This window comes from Mus caroli, unplaced genomic scaffold (genome assembly GCF_978045245.1).
Source record: "Mus caroli unplaced genomic scaffold, Mus_caroli_1 scaffold_8, whole genome shotgun sequence".
NCBI lineage: Eukaryota > Metazoa > Chordata > Mammalia > Rodentia > Muridae > Mus > Mus caroli.
The window spans coordinates 46175949-46197224 of record NW_028227263.1 but is presented as its reverse complement, the minus strand read 5'-3'; the positions used below and the strand labels follow the sequence as shown (position 1 = coordinate 46197224).

Sequence of the window (21276 nt, the reverse complement as noted above, 5' to 3'; positions counted from 1 at the left end):
AAGAGGGTGGGGCCTGCGCGCGCCGGGGACTCTCCTAGTGAGTGCAGAGGCGGGCGGCTTGAGACGACGGGGACACCAGGTGGAGGCGCACGTGCGAGTGCGGGGCGGGTGATAAGGGAAAGACAGCTGAGGAACGGCATTAAAAAAAAAAAAACAAAGCCAGCTGTGCACTGTCGCCTCAGCGGACAGCAAACGCTGCAGCGGAGGTGCGGGGCGCGCGCTCCCGGGCTCGCGCCTCATGCCTCGGGCACTCGGACGGGCCGGGGCGGGCGGGGGCGGCGCGGGCGGCGCGGGGGCGGGGCCTAAGGCGGCGCGGGCGAAGGCGGCGACCCAGACATCTGGGACTGTTGTTGTTCTCTCGCCTCACGCCCGCCTCAGTCAGTTCGAGCTGAGATCCGGAGCTAGTCTGCTGGGAGGCGGCTGTCCTGTCTCCGCCCTCTCTCCGGGTTCGCTGGAGCTGCGGCAGGAGCTGGCGCGGACTGAACAGCTCGCGGTTGGTCTCCGATGCCCTTCGTCAAGGAGGGGGTTTCTGGACCCTGGTGAGCGCACCTAGAGCCGCCCCCCCCCCCGGACTCAGTGTCTTCGCCCTCCCCTCGGGCCCGCAAACCCGTGTGTCTACCATGGCTGAGAACGCAGATGATGACCTGAACTCTAACCTGCTCCACGCCCCCTACCTCACTGGGGACCCCCAGCTAGACACGGCCATCGGGCAGTGGCTGCGTTGGGACAAGGTGGGTACCTGGTCACCCCGGCATCTGTCCCCTCTTTCTGCCCACCCTCTTAACAGTCCACCCTTTCCGGTACCCACCCAGGGCTCTGCAGGCTCCAGGGGAGATGGCTCCAGCCAGCGCAGGGCTAGTGGAGTTGGGCGATGCCTCTCACCTATGCAGGGGCTGCTTCCCCTAGGCGGGCTGGGCTGGGCAGGGACGACTGCAGTCTCTTTCTTTTGTGGTAGGCTATACCGCAGTCCTATTTCCTCCCTTGCTGCCCCTTCCCTTCCAGTGCTTATCATCTCTCATGGTCAAAATACTTCGTCCTCATTCTCATCCTTGTAAGTTATCCTCTGTGTACTATGCATCCATCTCCTTTCCTCTTTCTCCTTTGACTTCCTTCTCTGCAGAACCTGAAAGTGGCTTCTGGTTCTTGAACGTTACTAACCACTCACTATGTTGCTCTGCTGTGTTTCCACCCTCTGTCACTAGGTAATCGCTGGCTAGGTATTCGCTAGTCTATTTCACTCTTATTTTCTGGTATCACCTTTTGCTATTGAATGTGACAAGGGTTCTCCTCTTATTTCATTCCTCTGCCGGCAGTTATTTTTTGGAAGTATCTTGTTCAAAAAATTGTGGTCATAGACATCTAGAATAGTCTAGTTGTACTGATAGAATTTGCACCATTACTTCTCAAATCTTAAAAGGCAGATTCTGATCAGATATTTAGGAATTGCTTAGGAATTTCAGAATTGCTGATGCCATCGTTTCTGCTCTCTCCCTCCCCTTGTGCAGGTATATAGGGTGGGTTGGTGAAAGCTAGAATTAAAATGCATCCTTTTCACTTGTAAAAGAGGCTCTTGGAGGCATTTTCAGAGGGTGGGATGATAATCCCAGTGTTTGTTTTCTCAAGTGCATATGATGCAGCTGCTAAAACAGAAAAGGCAGCACGTTTAAAACTGAATTAAGGGGTTTGTGAGATTATGTTATACAAAAGAACTACCTAATTAGCTTTCTGAAAAAGTTTATTTTCATTTTTTCCCAGGTATCTGTGCATTTAAGAAGGGAAACAAAACAAACCAAAAAACCCAACTAAATACTGAGTGTTCTAGGCCAGCCAGGAAATGCTGGTGGTGAGAAAGATAGAAAGAGTTCTTGCCGTCAGCAAGCCTTTAGTTTGTAGATAAGGAAGTTCAACAAATAAGCAATTACAATAAAGTATTTGGTGTTACTGGGTCATGTATTTCTCAGATGTTCTAATCCTTCTTCTAGAGTCTGAACCAATGTTTCTCAGACCCGAAAGTGCTAACAGATCATCTGGGAATCTTGAGGCATTTCTGACCAGACAACTAGGGTGGGGCCTGACAGCTTTAGTGAGCTTCCAGGTGAATGATACCAGCTCTGCTGATTTGTGCACCACACTAAAAATAATGGCACTCTTTTCTCTTTCAGTATCAACTTTGTCTGTGTTTTTCCTAATAAATATCCCAGTTGAGTGAATTAATACTTATTGTCTACTTCCAATATATACTGAAATATTTAAGAACTGTAAAATGCATATAAAAATAATGCTCCAACAGTTATAGTAGCAATAAACGAGGTTGCAGTCATTCAGTGCTTATGGGAGTTCAGAAGTGAGAGTGATCATGAAGTGGGTTCAAGAAGACTTTATGAGAACATGGAATATACATGAAAAGAAATATACAGGGAAAGCCTACATGAGAGAGAAGATAAAATAAATGTAGACCTCAATGAGCATAAGAGGATAAAACAATGGCTCCCAAATAAAATATAGGGAACAAGTAATAAGTGCCTTAACAGAAAAACAGATTTAAATAATTTTATTAATTATATATTGCTGGTCTCTTTCTTAATGGGAGATAGTGCTTTTATTTGAGAAACAAAGGTTTATCTACTGTAGATTGATATTTAAGTAAGCGAGGCTAAGTCCAAGGCCACTAGAATTTAGAGTACAAAATGAAATTTAAGTTTTCATTATACGTTGACTGTACTTATAGTCTTCTAATGCAGAAAGTCTGAACTCAACCTCTGATTAATACCAATCAAGGAATCCGATAGTGCTACTGATTCTTGAAGATTGATGAAACATGTGATAAGCTATAAATTGGTCTCAGGGCCATTTGCTATTTTCCGTAGTCAGGAACATTACTAATTTTAGCTTTGGTGACTTGGTGTACATTGAAAAGTCTTCATGAAAAAAAAAAAGATATTATTCCTGTTGAACTTTCTCATTTAATTAACATTCAGATTTGCTAAGATGGAGAGGGAAGACTGAGAGTCAGAAAGATGGAAAATTGAATGTGTGTAGTTAGCACATTTGTGTCTGTCGGAGCTTAGTGTACATAGAAATCTTTGGAACGGTATGTGAAGACCAGATTGTTGAAGAGCAGTAGTATATCATTAGTGGCCTTCAGCAATTAAGAGTATATGTAAGTGCTAAAAAGAAAATAGAGAAGGAATAGACCCGGCATAGTTACTCTTGCCTACAATCTCAATGGTGGGAGACTGATACAGTCAGAGCAGTTAGAGTTTGAGGCCAGCCTGGGCTACATATCGAGTTCCATGCCAGCCTGAATAGCGTGAGACTTTTGTTTTTTATTTTTTGTTTTTCTAATCAGATTTACTGGGGGTAGGGTACTCTTGTGTAGCTGCTGTAGGCCAACTTTCTATCAGCAGATTTACCAGACTTGGATGGATGCAACCTCCTACTAGCATCCAGGCTTTTATTTAGTATATTCGCTTCCCTAGTTTCAAAATGAGTCAGTCAACTCAAGGTCATAGAAACTGATGACTGATTTAAGAATACTGTTTTGTTAACTTGTGGTTTATGATAGAGATGCAGTAGATTTATTTCTAAATCAGGCATTTGGTAGATATACCATAGGAAAAGCCAAATAATCCAAAGATTCTTGGTGATTATAAAGCCAAATCACAGATAGTAAAACATACAACATTTAACAGCATCAGCTTGTAACAAGTAAATGCATCCACAAGTAAATGCATCCATCTCTGTATGGGGCCATGCTATTACTGTAACCCCATAAGTCCAGGGGTCAAGGAGTTCCTCCTATCAGCTGTGCACAGAGAACTCCATTACCAATGTGTTCTCTTCTGCCCTAGGGTAAGGCTCATACCTCCATCCTATTTCTTTCATTCAGGGCTTTCACGCATTGTCAAGTTACAGACAAGCCGTCCTGGCCTAAAAACTGGGTTCTTTAACATCACAACTGACTTTTGATTCTGTTCCTATGTGAATTTTAATTCTCTGTAAGAAATTTATATCTAGGATATAAAACACTGGTAAAGTATGGGTGGGTGGATAGGGAAGGGAGACTGAGACACAGGGCAGAACTGCTTTGATGACTGTAACAGCAACAACAAATATCCTGTATGTTGACAACAGTGTGGAGGCAGGAATTTGCCATGGCAATTTAAGAAATAAGAACATTCTGGTCTCAGAATGTAGATCTGTATTAAGAAAGAGTAGAATATGAAATTGAAGATAGGTTAGACTTAAAAAGAGCTTGGAAAAGTAAATAAAAGATGTCAATCTAAGCCAGTGATTTTCAGACGTTTAACAACAGAACATTTTTCAACAAATTAACCAGAACGAAAGGCTGTGAATTAATTCTTCAAGCCTATTTTATTATATAGTAAGTATCTGAGCCTGGGTAATGTATAAAGAAAGGAGGTTTATTTAGCTCAGTTTGTATAAGATCAGGTAGCCACATTGGTTTGGCCTGAGTTACAGCCTTATGGCATATGTAAAAGGGATTACACAGTGAGGCAGGAAGCCCGAGAGCAGGGAGGAGTGAGCCTTGCTGTTTAAATTTTCTCTCCTATTACCTCCTCTCCTCTCTCCTATAAATTACAGCGTACTCTTGTTAGAACTCATCCACAAACTCCCTAGGAAGTGCCTTTGGCGGTGACCCAGTTACCCCACACTAGGACTCAACTCTTAAAGCTTCTAATACCTTAGTACCTCAGACTGAAGACCAAGTCTTTGGTATGGGAATCCTTGAGGTACAGGCCACATTTAAACTGTAGTGCTTTTTAAAATTTGATAGTTGTATAGTTATTCTTTTGAAAAATTAAATTAAAAATTTTAATTTAATTATACAGATTAACTTAATCTGTGTAAATAAAGTCCTTAGAACAATAACTTGCAGACATAGAAGTCCCAACTGACCATCCTAGTTAAGAAGGTGTTGGCAGAAAACATATTGTATTTACAAAACAGAGAAAGTTCATGCCAGCTTCCCAGAAAAAAAATCTGTGATTATTAATAACTAAGTATCAATTATATGAAGAAAACAATTTGTATGAACAACAAGATAAAGCAATAGGTAAATATGTAAACATATACATACTATAATACAATTATAATTATTACATACAATGGGAACATTAAAACCCCCAAATTATAAATTAAAAATTTATTTATTTATAAATTATTTTATCACCAGATAAGAAAAGATAGTGTGAAAAAAGAACAGAAACAAGGGTAAGCTCTAGGAAATGAAAGAAAAAGTGATTCCTCTACCAAATGCATATATACATATATACATGTATACACACATATATGAGTATTGAAGTTGAAGAAACAATTGGGTGCTGTGAGAAAAGTTTGTTATGTAATAGCTACTACTAGGAGGCATGCCACCCTAAACTAAAAAAAAAAAGAGTAAGTAAATTATTGACCAGAAATGAAGCAAACTAAAATATTACCTGATCTGATTTTGAATAATTAATTGATGAAACGTAAGCAAGAAACTATTTGAAGCCAGGCGTGGTGGCGCACGCCTTTAATCCCAGCACTTGGGAGTCAGAGGCAGGCGGATTTCTGAGTTCGAGGCCAGCCTGGTATACAAAGTGAGTTCCAGGACAGCCAGGGCTATACAGAGAAACCCTGTCTCGAAAAACCAAAAGAAAATTAAAAAAAAAAAAAAAAAAGAAACTATTTGAACTCATCTGTTCAGATGGCACAGATGTATGCTAGAAGAGTCCAAAGTAAACAACATTTAGAGCATCTTAGCATAGTAATTATATTATTTTCTCTTTTGATAATCAACCAGAAGATAAAACATAGCATTTAACTTTTTAATTGTGGTGGAAATACATACAAGTTATCGTCTTGGTCCTTTTTAAGGGTATATATACTTCATTAGCTACCATAAAAATATTCACATTAATGAAGAACAGACCTTCAGAATTTTTCATCTTGCTGGGCTGAACCTCTATGCCTATTAAATAATGTGTTTCTTCCTTCCTCTTTCCCCAGAAAACCACCATTCTTTTTTCTGTTTCTAGAATTTGACTATTCTGGGTACCTTATATGAATGGAGTCATAGAGTGCTTTGCCTTCTGTTACTGTCTTCTATCACTTAGCACAATGTCCTCATAGCCATGTGGTAGATAGGATTTCATTTTGACTGCACAAAAAAATGTATAGGTGTTGTATGACAAAACTTCCTGGGGAGATGAAACCCAAGTCTGCTCACTTCAGATAAGAAACCCAGGACAGACAAAGTACAGATACCACCAAAGTCCAACTTGGAGAAGCAGTGGGTTTTATTGGGGATACTTAAAAGGATATGGGTGAGGAGTTTCTTACAGAAGCAGAAATGACTGAAAGACAGATGAATTACCCATGTCCACCCCAGCATGGGTGACAGCATGGGTCACAAAGCTTGAGAACCTGGGACACTGCACAGCCTGCAGGCAGCCCAGCCTGCCCATTGAAGAGTGTTGTTATTAAGTGCCTAAGTAGTCTAAACCTCTTCCAGGCTGCTGGGCTGGTGTCTGCTCTTTCTAGGCAGTTGTTCTGGTCTCAGAGTTGTCTTTACAGCTGGGTTCTGCTTACTCTGGTAGGGAGGAGCCTAGAGAATCTGGTCAGTTTCAGGGAATGTTTTTAAGTTTTGTACCCACCTGTTTAAGGAACTCTCCTGAAAGATGCATGTTCAATCTTGGGGAAACCTACACAACACGAGGTCATACAATGATTTGGGGTTAAGGCCTGTGTGCTTTGTTTCATGCTTTCTGCCTTCCTGATGACTATTGGAATTGCTCGTTAGTACTGAGGCTGCTGCCCTCTGGTGGTGGGAGTTAATAGAAGATGGTTTGGTTTGCTGCAAAAGAGGCAGAGATACAATATGATCTTCTCAACACAATAATCGAATAATAACTTGTATTAGTTACTTTTTTCGTTATTGTGACAAAAGGAACATAAGGGAGGAAGGGCTTATTTTGATGTTTCTCTGAGGGCATCGTCCATCATGACATGGGAGGCGTGGCAGCGCGAACATGAGTCAGTTGGCATATTACATTTGTGGCCAGGAAACAGAGGTGAATGCTAGTGCTTAACTTGCCTCCTCTTCTTTATTTAGTCTTGGACTCCAGCCCATGGAATGATGCCCACATTTAGAATGAAGGGTCTTCCCACTTTAGTTAAAGCTCTCAGGAAGTGCCCTTAACGGACACAAACCAAAGGTGTGTTTCTTAATTGATCCCAAATCCCATCAAGTTGACAAGATTAGACATCTCAGTACTGTATGTTACCAAAGTATAAAAATGGTCACATTTTAATGCCCCAAGGAGTACAAAGACCATAATTTTGTAAATGAAAAATATTTTCTCAGATACAAAGCATTTCAGTTTTCAGCTAACCAAAGTTTATCTTGTTAGAAAATCTCTTTGATGTAAGTAGGGTTGTTTTTTTTTTTTTTTTTTTTTTTTTTTTGCTGCAGAATTTTCTCATGTTATTTTTCTCTTTGAAATGTTTCATTTTTATGCAGTAAAAAATTAAAAGTTTAAAGCCTATTGTGTTAGTCAGTTTTACAGCACTATAACAAATTACTATAGATGCCCATCTTATAAAGAAAAACAGTTTTATTTGGGCTCACAGTTTTGGAGATCTAATTTACAGTTAGTTGGCCTTGACTCTTGGGGCCTGTGGAAAGGCAGCAGATGGAGCAAACCACTCACCTCATAGCCAAGAAGCAAAAGAAGAGGGGTCCCTTAGTGACCTAAAGACTTCTCAGTAGGCTCCACCTCTTAACGTTTGTACAGCTTCTCAAAAGTGCCATATTGGAGACCAAGCCTTAAGCACACAGGAGGGCATTCAAGTTCTGTACTCTGAATACCCATCAATAACGTAGTGGCTAAATTTCACACTCTGAATTGAAAAGAATAGCATGAATTTACATCTGCATAAAGATACAAGTACACTATTGTATATATTTAATTTATGTCTTTTTCTTTTTTCTTTTTTCTTTTTTTTTTTTGCTTTGTTGTGCCAAATACTTTTAATGTGAGATCTATGGTGGTTGTATATTTTGTGATCAATAGAGTATTGTATTGTAGTGTTGTGTGATGTGACTTTATATACTTGTTTAAATACTTTATATACTTGTTTATACTTGACTTTATATACTTGTTTAAATTGACTAAATTGAATCCTTAAAAGGACAGAATTCACTGTTAATGGTTTAAGTGTAATGTATAATCTCAGGAAGCCCAATGTATAAAACAAGTGTACAGAAAAGTTCTGAAACGAATGTTGAGGAAACATGGATAAATCCAGATAGATAGTGTTTTGCCTTTTAGTATATGAATTAGTGGTAGAAAATGCTTGGTGGTGTTATCATTTTCTCTTTATAAAACATTTGAAAAATATAACAGTATTAAAGAATCAATACTTAGAAAATGGCTGCATTCTCAGTGGCTTTATAGTATGTTTTTTCCATGGCATGCAAATTACAAAAATAGGCTGAGTGCTGGAAGTATAGCTCAGGGTAGAGCCCATTTGTTTAGCATGCACTGAGCTCAGCTTTAGTTCCCAGCATCATAAGCAACAGTGAATTCATATTTATCTGAATTGTAGTACATTGTTAGCCCTCTTATTTAAAAATATTTGTATTATAGTTTCATAAAAGTTTTTTGATATTTGGGAAGACAAGAGTAGATCACTTATTTTATATAAATCTGAATAAATTAATTATACAAATTACAGCTGTAACAACTCTTACAAAATATGAGATAACTACTTAGAGAACATGATAAGGCTGTATTTGCCTTGTTTTATTATTGACTTGTATTTTGTGAAGAAATTATAACTTCTGAAAATCATGTATGCTATTTAGAGGTCAAATAGTAGGCACCCTCATTTTTAAAGATTGTACATTAACCATTTACATTAGAAATGTAATATTTTGTTTTGATTTAAAGTGATCTTTAAAAAGGAATTGAATTTTACTTTTAACTTAAAACAATAACAACAAAAATTTAACTATAGAAATTCAGAAATTTCTATAGTTAAATTTCAAAATCCTCTCTTCCTAGATGTGCTCCAGAGGAAAAGTGGAGAATGGGGTGAGAGGAGTTTACAATGCATCTGTAATTTTTTTTTAAAACTAGAAAGAAATAAATTTGTTAATAAATCTCATGTTTTTTTAATTTCCCTAAAAAGTTCCATGAGCATCTTAATGTAAAAGCTTGATAGCCAGCTTTCCATCTGTAGACTGCTGCCACAACTCAGTCTTCTTCATCATGATTACACACCACAGCTAGATTAATCAACCAGCAATCAACACTAAATCAAGTGTAATTCCATCTAAGTCGGGGTTAGAGCAGGGGAGTTGGACCCTGAAGGGCACAGCAGTTTAAGCCTATTTTGGATTCAAGTACTGGCTCTTCTCTGAGCCTCAGTTTGTATGGGGGTTAAAAAGAGAATTTCAAAAATGTGAGTAATTATCTCAAACAAACTCTGGGTATATTAAAACTTGGGAAATTAACCTTCCTACCTACCTCTCTCTCTCTCTCTCTCTCTCTCTCTCTCTCTCTTTCTTTCTTTCTTTCTTGTATTGTCGATTTTTTTCTGAGATGGGCTTCTCTTTTCTTTATGTCATTGAGCAATACTATAAACTGCATTAATATCTTGAACATCTCAGTGTTGGGCACTCTTGATTATCTTTGCTTTTAGTTATCACTTAATTATAGACTATTGTTGCCAGTCCGCTGAGGGTTCTTTTGCTTAAAATGGGAACCATGAACAGGCAAAGTCTAATTTCCTTAGTGACAGCAGCTCTGAGCAAGAGTGCTGCTACTCTTGGATTATTTGCTCTCGGGATTATAGCTTTTAGACTCCTAAATGCTACTAGCCCAGAACCCAACAGTTGGTGCTGTAACCTTGAATTTAGTGCATTGGCATCTCGGTGCCCTAGTGCTTAGCTCCTTGACAGCCAGAGCTAGGAACTGTGCAGCTTTCTACAGCTTTTCTAGTGTTTAAGTCTTTCAGTTCCTCAGACTTGGCTCTTTACAGTCCTTGGTCTTCTGCAGTCTCAGCTCTTTCCAGTCTCTTGCCGTTTTAGTGCTTCTGTAGTCATAGCCTCAACTCTGAGTAGTCTCTTCAGGTACCTTCTAGCTGTTGCTCTTGGGTATGTCTGGGACTGAAAGCCCAGGAGTTGTCTGTTTTTCCTATTACAAGCTCAGTCTGCAGATTGCAAGGAGGTAACACCAGTCAGGTGAGGCTTTACTGGGGCCAGAGTTGAAGTACCAGGATGTGATTAGACGGGAGATGTTTTAGGCTGCTCAGAGGAGAATGAGAAGAACATTGCTTATACAGACATACACACGTGTGCATGCATTACCTGCTCTGGGGGTGCTTAGGAGGTATTTCTTCCAGATCAGACTTAGGACATCTGGGAGGAGGTGGGTGGCTATAGGTAAGGTTATGTATAGCAATTGTAGAAACTTACCTCAAGTTATCATGGCTGAAAGGAAGTTTCCTTTAAAAAAAAAAAAAAGCTTCTGTTAGGTGGTTGACATGACAATATCAGTGGGTCCTGCCATTGGAATGAAGTCTTCTTCAGATATTGGTGGCAGGATGGGAGTCTCCCTGAGCAGCCTTGAAGTTTTTAAAACAGCTGAACCTGATCATTGTGGTGCATGTCTGTAATCCCAGCATTTAGGAGATGGGGCCACGAGGATCATGAGTTAACAGTTATCTTCAACTATATAGCAAGTTTGAGACTAGGCTGAGCTAATCAGATACATAGCTGGAGTTTAATGGGCCTTACAGGAAGCTAATGGTCCATGACTTTTTTTAATGCTATTTAAAATTCTTTTTGCTAAAATACAGAAATGTGATTAGCTTTTATTAATCATATTTTCAGAAGCCCAACACTAATTCCAAAATTTCTGGTTTTGTATGTAGGACAAACCATTTCATCTTAAAAATATGCTATTTTTAGAGTAAAATATTTTTGTGTCTTTTTTTTCTTGCTTTATACCTTAACTAGGGGTGATTTTTCTTTTTTTTCTCTTTTCTATTTTTAATTATAGCCATTCATTCCAGAACCAGGAAGTTTCTTTCTCTTCTTTGTTGTCTAAGATATACATGCATATATAATATATGCATATATTCAAAACCATATGTTTAAATTTACTTGGCTTCAGATTTACTGTGATCTAATATTATATTATGAGAAATACATCTGTTTTTGTCCCTGGTTCTCAGTACAGTGTTCCTAAAACCTTTGGAATTTCCTGAGTTATGACGTGTCCTTTGTTATTCATAGCAGCCCCTTTTGATCACATCTGAGTTTATGATTAGGTGGGGCTCCTGGAAAGCCTTAGAATAGGCTGCTCACCAGAATGACCTGCGGACCTCTGGTGAAGGAAGGTCAGGGGACTAGAAATTGGGCTTTGCAACAACTCTTGAATCACTGAATCCAAGTGCTAGGAGGAGTACTAGCTAGAGAGCAGATGCCCCATCCTCCTCCCCCCACTTCTTGCCTTACTCCTCTCTTCCATTTGGTTGTTCCTGAGTTGCATTCTTTTAATAAGCTGGTAAGCTATTCTCTTGAGTTTTGTAAGGCATTCTAGAAGTTTTGAATATGAGGAGCTGATCAGTAAGAACTCCCTTTTATGGTTCTGTAATCCTTTGTTTAGAATTTGCACTTGCATTCCAAAATGAGGACTGTACTGTGGAATAAATGTTGGGGTCCAGGAATTACCTCACAAACCATATGAGCACTGACCAGAGCCACGGTTCAAACTTTAGAACTGACTCTGAATTAAGACCCTACAGGGTTTTAAAGCCCCAAATCTATAAACATCCATGTCAAGTTATTTCACCAGTCAGGACATAGGGATAGATATTTCCTTAGGAACATGTCTTTGTTGTACACGTATCCTGCTCCCATTGGTTGGGATATTCAACTGTGGGTGGTGATTGCCTACTAAGATGGGACTTGTCTAACATTCATGTCTTAACTTGCCAACCAGGATGTCTGTTACCCACATACATGTCTCTTTCTGCCACATAGGATGTCAGTTCCTAGGGAGGTCTTGGGAGCTTAAAGTTTACTAGATCACTACTCAAAATGGAAGTCTTATTCCAAATAGTTTCTTATATTGGTGCAGGTGTTTCAATTATGTTGGGGTCTATCCCAGGGGCAGCTTATACCATAAAAGTTTATACATAGGTGCAGGAAGTGCTGTTAGGTGGTTGGTTTGGATCCAAGCTTATTGTGGGTAACAATACAAAACAGTTCTACTGACTTCTGTCGTGATTGGTTTCCAAGAGCACAGAACATAACAGAATATGAAGTCAATCTTGGCATTAGAAAGTTTCCTAGTAACAGCAGAAACATAAGAAAGTTTCCTTATGATGGCAGACTAGTCAGGTAACATTTTTTTATAGGCCTTAATGCTTTACTTAAGTCTTAACATTCCATCTAGGCCTTAATATTTTACCTAGGTCCTAACACTAAACCCTTTAATCTTTCAGATCTGACCTGATGCTGGAGACATAGTGGCAGAATTAAGTAAAGTCATAAATACTCAGTTTATATCCTGAGAAGTGGAGAATGATTGACATTGGGGAAGACACTGTTGGAACTTTAGGGCAAAAGCTCTGGCAGTCCCAACAAACTAGACTATTACCTGTCTCAGTTCACCAAGATTTAACCAATTTATGTTGTCTTAGTCACTTTTTTATTGCTGTGTTAAACACCGTGACCAAGGTAACTTATAAAAGAAAGTGTTTAATTTGGGCTTACATGGTTAAAGTCATTGACATTAATGGTGGGAAGGATGACATCAGGCAGGCATGGCTGGAGGTGAGAGCTTACTATATAACCAGAGAAAGAGACACTAGGAATGGTATGGGCTTTGAAACCTCAAAACTTGCCCCCCAGTGACACACCTCCTTCTATAAGGCCACACCTCCTAATTCTTTGCACAGAGTTCCATTAACTGGGACCAGGTTTTCAAACAGATGAGCCTGTGGGCGTGGGAACAGGAGGCATTCTCATTAACATCACCATACAAAAGGAACAAATAAAATCAGTTACTAATAGTTTTAGCTTTAATTAGGGGAATAATTATGTTTAAGGAAAAAAATACGCATAATGAGGCAGTCTGGTCAAAGTGTTGCCCTGCTGGCTATTGTCTTAATACTTTGGAACAAAAGCAGCTTTTAAATGCTTGTTATAAAACCACATATTTGGTATCAGAAGAAAAAAATCCCACAAACATTTTTACATAATGATTTTATTTTGTTGTTATGATCATTAGATCGTACTTTAGTTCTTATACAAGTTGTGAATTGCCTCAAGTATATAGCTAATTTCATAGTGCTGTCGTAAAACCCATTATTTAATTAAGAAACTTAGCAAGCACATGATTGCTTCTAGATTTTTATCCCCTGTGTTTAAGTAATAGATAAAGCTGTACTTTTCTTTTTTAATTAACTATAGTTAAAGATCTGAGATCCTATGAATGGTCCTACCTGAGTATAGAAATTTCAAAAGTAGTCACCTTGAACACATAATATATCATTTCTGTAATGCACACTTTCATGATAGAGCTTAGTGGTTTTGTTTTGGTTTGGTTTGGTTTGGTTTTTGTTTTGTTTTGTTTTGTTTTGTTTTGTTTTGTTTTTTTGCAGACAGATCTAAGTGTTCTTCTACAAAGGGAAGCTACATTTCAATATGATGTGACTTAGTAGTACACATTTGAATATTGGAGGCCTCTCATTCTTATGACAGACAGTACCTGTAACCACCAGCATTTTTTAAGTTTAAAAAACCACAGTTATTGTATTGTAATGCCTAGAACACTATCCAATACTAAATACTCTTCAAATGTTGACAATACAGACTAGTCCAGAAAACATGTGACTAGACACTGGAGGTGTCTCTGGACTTTATTCCAGGGAATCTCTTTAGAAAGCCTGATGCAAACTGTGATCTTGTTTCACTTAGGGCTGAGTATTCTCCATTCTTCTCTGTACTTTGGCCAATTGTAGGTGTCTGTTAATCACTATCTACCACAAATAGAAATTTTCTCAGATGAGAGTTGGGACTTGCATTGATCCATTAGAAGCTGACTTAACTACTATGTCCATTTAGCAGAATAATAGCACAGTAACTTCTCCCTTAGGACCTAGCCATAGGTTCTTGTCCCGGTAATGGTGCCAGGTATGGGTTTGATCTTGTGGAGTGGGACTTCAATCCAGTCAGAAAGTGATTGGTCTCTCCGTTGATGTTCTTCCCACAATCCCACATTGGGCACTGGGCATGTCTTGCAGGCCAGTCATTAGTAAAGGTCTCAGGGTGTTCACAGCTGGGCGATGGATGGTTACTTTTCTCCTTTAGTGGTACTCATAGAACCTTCTATCACTGAAAAGTAGCCAGTAGAGATGAAGCTTCCTTGTCAATACCAGCTTTATTTCTCCATATTCTATGACTCAAATATGTCTTCAGCAATAAAGTCCATAAATAAAATCAAGGATTAGGGGGTAAATAAGAGCAGTGATAATCTATAATGTTTGGAGGGGAAGTCTATGGGGTCTCAGTAGCCAACACCTCTAAAAGGAGTAACCTATTCCTGGCACTGGACTTTAAAAGGTTTATAAATAGGCAAAAAATGAATCTAGAGTCTAGTACTGCTACTTAAGAATGATAGAACTGCCATATGACTACTTATGGATTCAGTGTCAGCACTAAATGGACTAAATCCCTGGTTTGAGTCATTTGAGTGTCCTGAAAATTAGGCTAAAATCAGCTTAGATTGCTGTTGATTTCAGGAACCCAAGAAAAGAGAAGAAAGAAATCTCTCTCTATATAAGGGGAAGTACATTCATTTTTGTTCTTGTTGTTTTAAGAAAGGACCTCAGATAGCCCAGAGTAGCCTTAAACTTATTCTGTAGACAAAAATGACCTTAAATTGCTGATCGTTTTGCTTGGATTGCAGCTACGATGCTTGGCTTCAGCAGAAAACACCTTCATTACAGTCCTCAATTTGTTCCTATTAATAACAAATATAATATAACCCAGTATATAGTCAGTTAGCCAGATCCATAAAGAAACAGATCAATATATATAATTCCCCACAAAAAAAATGTACTACAAACTGACTTGTAGAGTGCTTCATGCTAATTATGATATACAGACTTTAAAATAACTATTGATTGCCAAATCTAAGAGATTAAAAAGAGAAACTTAAAAATTAGGCAGAGAAGTGAAAATAATCCAAAAGCTTGTATGTTTTTAAATGTAAGTTCTGATTCTGAAATAACAGAAAATAATACCAAAACTAAGAACTTGGTGAACAAATTTAGTAAAATTCAGGGTTAAAGAGAGAATTAGTAACCTACAAGAAAGGGCAGCAGTAGGGCAGCAGGAAGTATTGAGGATGAAGCCTGTAGTGACAGAGTGATAATAGGAAGACTAAAGAGAAAGTATGGGTGTGAGGCCTGAGATAATATAATTTAGTTCTCAGATCCATTGGATTGAAGTCACCTAAGGAGAGGAAAGAGAGTAGACCAGCAACAGTATTTAAACTTTCCTAAGCTAATGAATAATTCCCGTCTGTGGATTAACTTTGGTATTAATGTATGCTCTAAGCTTACCTATAATTACAGTTATACCTAATTATATTACTCCAAATAAGAAAGAAAAGAATAAGAGCAATAACAAAGAACAGTCATATTTTAGTTGTATTTTAATGCATACACACACATACACATGTGCAAGTTACAGCTTTCAAAAATAGCTGGGGTCATTTACTTCCTTCACCTCACATTCTTTGTCTTTCTGCATGACTTGGACACGGCTCAGTTGAGAGTCACAATCTGTGATCCCTCTCCCAGAACTTGGGTGAGTCTTTGTCACAACCTCAGGAAATAGCAGGAGCAGTGGAAGTAAGCTGATTGTGCAGGGCTAGGCCAGAAAAGTTGGTAGAACTGCTCCCTGGCTGGCTTCCTTTTAGGAGACTTGCCCTTAGAACCCAGCATTGTGAGGAAGCCCAGACTACAAGGAGTGCCTTTTGTAGATACTCCATTTAATAGCATGGGTCCTAGCTAACAGCTATCATCACTGTCAGATACATGGCAGACAAGACTGGAATTTATTCCAACAAGCAGATCTTTGAGTCTTTCAACAGAGACCTCAGACACTTCCTGTCTACAGAAACTGTGGAGGATAGTAAGTAGTTATTGATTTTGGCCTTAAAGTTGGAATGATTTATTATCCAGCCATAGTAAATTCATCTTTCTTCCATAGCTCTGCTCTTAACAACTCTTAAAATTAAATCATGAAGCTATTTTCACCTAAAAATTAAAATCAGATGAAAATTGTATCTTGATTAAATTGTAATTTCTGAGTTACTGTGAAGAGCTAGTCTAGTAGTGAAAGAGTAGTTGGTGTGCTGAGTTGGCTGTCATTTCAAACTCTGTAAATCTAATACTGAAATCATTATGTTTCTACTCCTAGCTTGTCCCCCATCCCCTCCAACATTCATTTCACACTCACATTTCACTTATCAGGTCAGACCTTGCCTCCTTCAGATCCCTTTTATCAGTTCATCCTAGCTTAAAAACTTAGTCCAAATACTGATCTATCACCCAGAACCCATGCATACTCTGTGGAAACTGCCCTTTTACTTATCTTTCCACCTCGCTACATATTTGTAAGATCCTCTTCCTACCAATAGTATCTTCTAAATGGGGCACATAGTATGTGCTTGGTAAATAGGTATTTTCATTTAATTAGTTTTAATTATTTTTCTGTTCTGTGTGTACGAGTGTTTTGCCTACATGTTTGTCTGTGTACTGTGATTATGCCTAAGTGTCCAAGAAGGCCAGAAGAGAATATCATATCCCTTGGAACTGGAGTTATTGTGAGCTACCATGTGGATGCTAGAATTGAACCTGAATCCTTGGCAAAAGCAGCCATTGCTCTTAACCACCAAGTCATCTCTCCAACTGTATACTTGTTTTTATACTGCTAGAGATCAAAGCTGGGGCCTGTGCACTAAGCTAGCACTCTGCCAGTGTGCTATATCTCCAGGAAGGCTTTAAAATACAATGGATATTTTAACTTTTCACACTAATCCTTCCCTATCCAATATTATACTTAAGTGATAACAATGTTGTATTTTAAAACTTACTTTCCAGTTGTGGTCTAGTTAGCATTTTCATTTCTTGGGTTTTATTTTTCCCAGAAAAATGATTTTTTAAAAATAAATTTTGTTTTATATGATGAGTATAGCCATAAAACTTCTTATCTAGGCCAATTTAATGCTAATTTGAGTAAATTTTTTTAAAGATGGGGAAATTAAATTTAGAATTAAACACAGTTTTGCTTTGTTTTTTAACTTGGAGAAACACTCCTTTAACATGATTATATTTTGGGCCATTTCTCTGGGAATCCCGAGTATCGACCTGGCCAGTGTCTCTCTTCCTGGGCAGTATTTAATAAAGCTTACTTCAGTTGGAAAGAACATGATTATATTTTGAAGCTGATAACCAGTCATCTGACTGGATCCCCTGCTCTACTCCAGTACTCTGGAAATGGATCTCCAAGCTGGCTGACCCCCAGAAGTAAATGTCAGCCGTGTCCACCCATCAGGTTTTCAGACTGCAGTTTCCTATTTCAACTTCTCTTTAGACATAAACTTAAAAAATTCTTTATTATTTTATTAACCTGGTATTTGTTGTTTAAACACCAATCTCTGAGATATTTAAGAACAACATTTAAAGTTTTGTAATTTTAGAAATACTGAATTATAGAAGAGTTCGTACATAGTCACCCTTTAATGAATAACAATATCAGGAATTGGGATTGTTAATTAACACCATTTTCTTTAATATCTTTTCTAATCTTCTAAATGATACAGTGCATGGTTTAGATTGTTCACAAGCTGTTAGGTCTAATTTTCAAAGTTGCATAGGAATTGCAAAATAGGCTTTATATTAATTACTTTTCTCATTGCTGTGACCAAATACCTGACAAGTAGCAACTTAAAGAAGACCTTTTTTTTGGCTTACAGTTTGAGGAGAGCACTCCTCATGGCTCAGAAGGCATAGCAGCAGGTGAAGGAGGTGTCTGAGTGTACTGCATCCACAATCAGGAATCAGAGAGAGACGGGGAGAGAGACAGGAAGAGGGAGGGAGAGAACGGGAGCGAGAGTGCAAGCTGGTGCTCAGCTTCTTTTTCCTTTTTATAACCTCAACCCATGGGATGCACCAGTGTACATTTGGGATAGGTCTTGGCTTAAGTAAGCCATCTGGAAGCACCCTCAATAGGTACGTCCAGAGGTATGTTTCCATAGGGCTTCTAAGTTCAGTCAATCTTGTAGCAAGTATTAAGTATTATCACAGGTATGGAAAAAGATTTACAGGTAAACCCATTGACAAACTTGGTTACTTTTATTTAAAGTACTTTTATATGCATTTATATTTATTACACATAAGCAATGCAAAAGGACCTGATTATAAGCATAATAGGTTCAGAAAAGCTTAGACAAGTCCGGTATGATTTTTCATATGTAAGTGATATAAATACCTTCATTTGTTGGCAGAGTTGGGGTATTTGGTGTAGCATGTAGCTTTCTTCATATCTGTGAAAGGTTGTAAGAAGTTAAGTATTAAACATTTCTATGTATTCAAAGTATCTTGGGGAAGCCATTTTCTTCAGTGGTGTAGACACTGGCAAGGTAAGGAGCCCCAGTGAAACTCATTGAGTCACCAACAATAAATTAAAAATGTAAGTACAGATGTGAAAGTAGAAGACAGGGCTAAAGAATCAGCGAGAGTAGAAAAGAGGAAAGAGTAATGGGGAGGAGGAGGAGGACAATATGATTGAAATTTGTACATGCATGAAAATGTTATAATGATATGTCTTATATATAATGCGTGCTAATAAAAACACTTAAAAGCCAGTGCTGATACTAAAAGATCACTTTCTTCATATTTGCATTTGGACTTAAAGGTTCTATGAGTGTTATGTAAGTAGTTAATTCCTTTTCTTCATTTTAGCCATGTAGAGATGCAACAGTCAAGCTGGGCATGGTGATGCAGGCCTTTAACCCCAGCCCTTGGGAGGCAGAGGCAGTTGGAGCTCTGTGAGTTCCAACCAATCACTGTGGTCTACATAGGAGTTCCAGGCCAATCAGTGCTACATAATGAAACCTTGTTGCAAAATAAAGTAAATAAATAACTAGCCAACCTCCCCTGCTTCCAGAGGATGTACAAATTTAACGGTCACCAGGAGGGAAAGCCTTAGTGGGCTGATAGAAGTTGCCCATCTCTTACAAACAATCCAAGTTAAATGCACTGACTTGCCAAGCTGGGCATGGATGGAATCATTTCTTCAGTCTACCATTGCTCTCCTTATCTGGGATGAACAGAAATAGACTTCTCAGACAGTGATGTATGTAATAAGAGCAGTTTGTGAGATGAAAAAGAATTCATACAAAGTCACAATAGACTCACCCATTATGAATATAAAACTAGTAGTTATAATAAATGATAGGTTCTATGTACATGAAATATCCAGACACTATTAGGGCTATAAAACAGAAGTGTCACCTTTTCACCTCAGTTTCCACCCCTGGTATTTCCTTCAGGGATAACCAGCATTTGTAGGTTTTCTTTTTTTGCATGAAATATTTCTGCATGGTATACATGTATGCTCCTTTTATACTAATGAAAATACTTTATATTTCTGCCTGCCTTTTCATTTATTATATCTTAAGATATACATGGAAATTGTATTTTAAAATAGTTTACCTATATTACTTTAGGTCCTCGTTACTGTTTATTGACATCATGGTTATTTAAAGATTTTTTAGCAACAAAATACAACTTTAATTCCGTTATCTGAAAAATAGAAGCTATGTATAGCTACATAGCTTTTTTAAGTCTTTTTCCAAGTTTATAACACCATTTAATTTAATTAATAAATTAGTTTAATTATCTAGCTAATAGGTAACTAAATAATCTATAACTAAGTATAATAGATAAGTAGTAGAGATGTGAATTTACAATAGACCTTAAATGTCTGTCGCCGTAATCATTTAACTTTTTTCCATACAGGTTTATTGTGTTTAATGTATCATGATTCTTCAGTTTTATTTTTCTCAAACTTAATAGCTTTTTAAGAAATGGACTTAAGTTAGTACTGTAGCTGAGATTTGTGAGTTTAGGTCCTACTCTCATTTCTGTGCAGTTTAACATTAGGAAGTATATTCAGTCAGCTCATAGTTACTGGTGGACCATTTGTATATTTATGTTAGCTCATAAATGGAAAAGGATGCTGTTTCACTTTATACCTGGAGTTGAATTGTTTTTACACATTATTAACCTTCTCGGTGCAGTTGTTTTATACTTGGAACCAGACCAAATGTTCAACCATTTAAATCCTGCCTAACTAGCTCAGTGCTCTTGGGTCCTTCTGTGAGTCTTTTTCTTCATCTGTGTGATAGTTATAGTAATGCTATCAGCATTATTAATAATAATGAATGCAGCAGTGAACATTCTGGTGTTAATAACTGTGTAAAGTGAAAGTATTGCTTCAGCACAAAAACCCGTGGGTCAGAAGCACACGTTGTCTAAACTTTGATGTTTTGCTACAGTTACTCTGAAAAGACCATCCCGATTTACAGTCTCACTAACTTGAAGTCAGTACTTATCCTCTGTGCATAGAGAGAGGCCACTCGGCTTTTGGTCTCATCTCCTGATGTTAACAGTTTCCAAGTAATTTTGCTTCTTTCAAATCTGATTATATCTTTAACTTTGGGATAGTTCATTGGTGGCTTAGATATTCTTTTATTTAGATTTTTCTCCTAATAGCTATTCATATTTTTACCCAGGGTCTATAGATGTTAGTGTATGCCATTTACAAAACAGAAAATGCTTGAATCTAGGTCTTACACATACACACCCTTCAGTGTTAAACAGATTAACATCTCAGAGCCAGGTATGGTGGCACATGCCTGTAATCGCAGCACCTGAGGGGTAGAGGCAGGATGATCAAGAGTCCAAGGCCAGCCTTGCCTATTTAGTGAGTTCAAGCACAAGCCTGAGCTACATGAGAGCCTGTCTCAAAAAGTAAGGATATTGAGTTAATAGAATCGCCACATCTTACTTGTTTGCCCACAAACTCTAGTTACATTAGTTCCTACTATAACCAGAAACTGTTTGGTTTAAATTATGTATTGATAATGTTCTTATGTACAAGTACAAAGTTCTTCTAAC

General features: G+C 38.1%; 1 protein-coding gene across 1 annotated transcript in view; it reads left to right on the top strand.

The window, feature by feature from the left end:
- Positions 1 to 289: 289 nt before the first annotated feature.
- Positions 290 to 21276, top strand: part of Pgm2l1 (phosphoglucomutase 2 like 1) — a 43666-nt gene continuing 22679 nt past the window's right edge. Inside the window, exon 1 of the mRNA XM_021167936.3 lies at positions 290 to 731. Coding sequence (XP_021023595.1) covers positions 621 to 731 — 111 coding nt within the window. The 5' untranslated portion in view covers positions 290 to 620. The remainder of the gene's footprint in view (positions 732 to 21276) is intronic.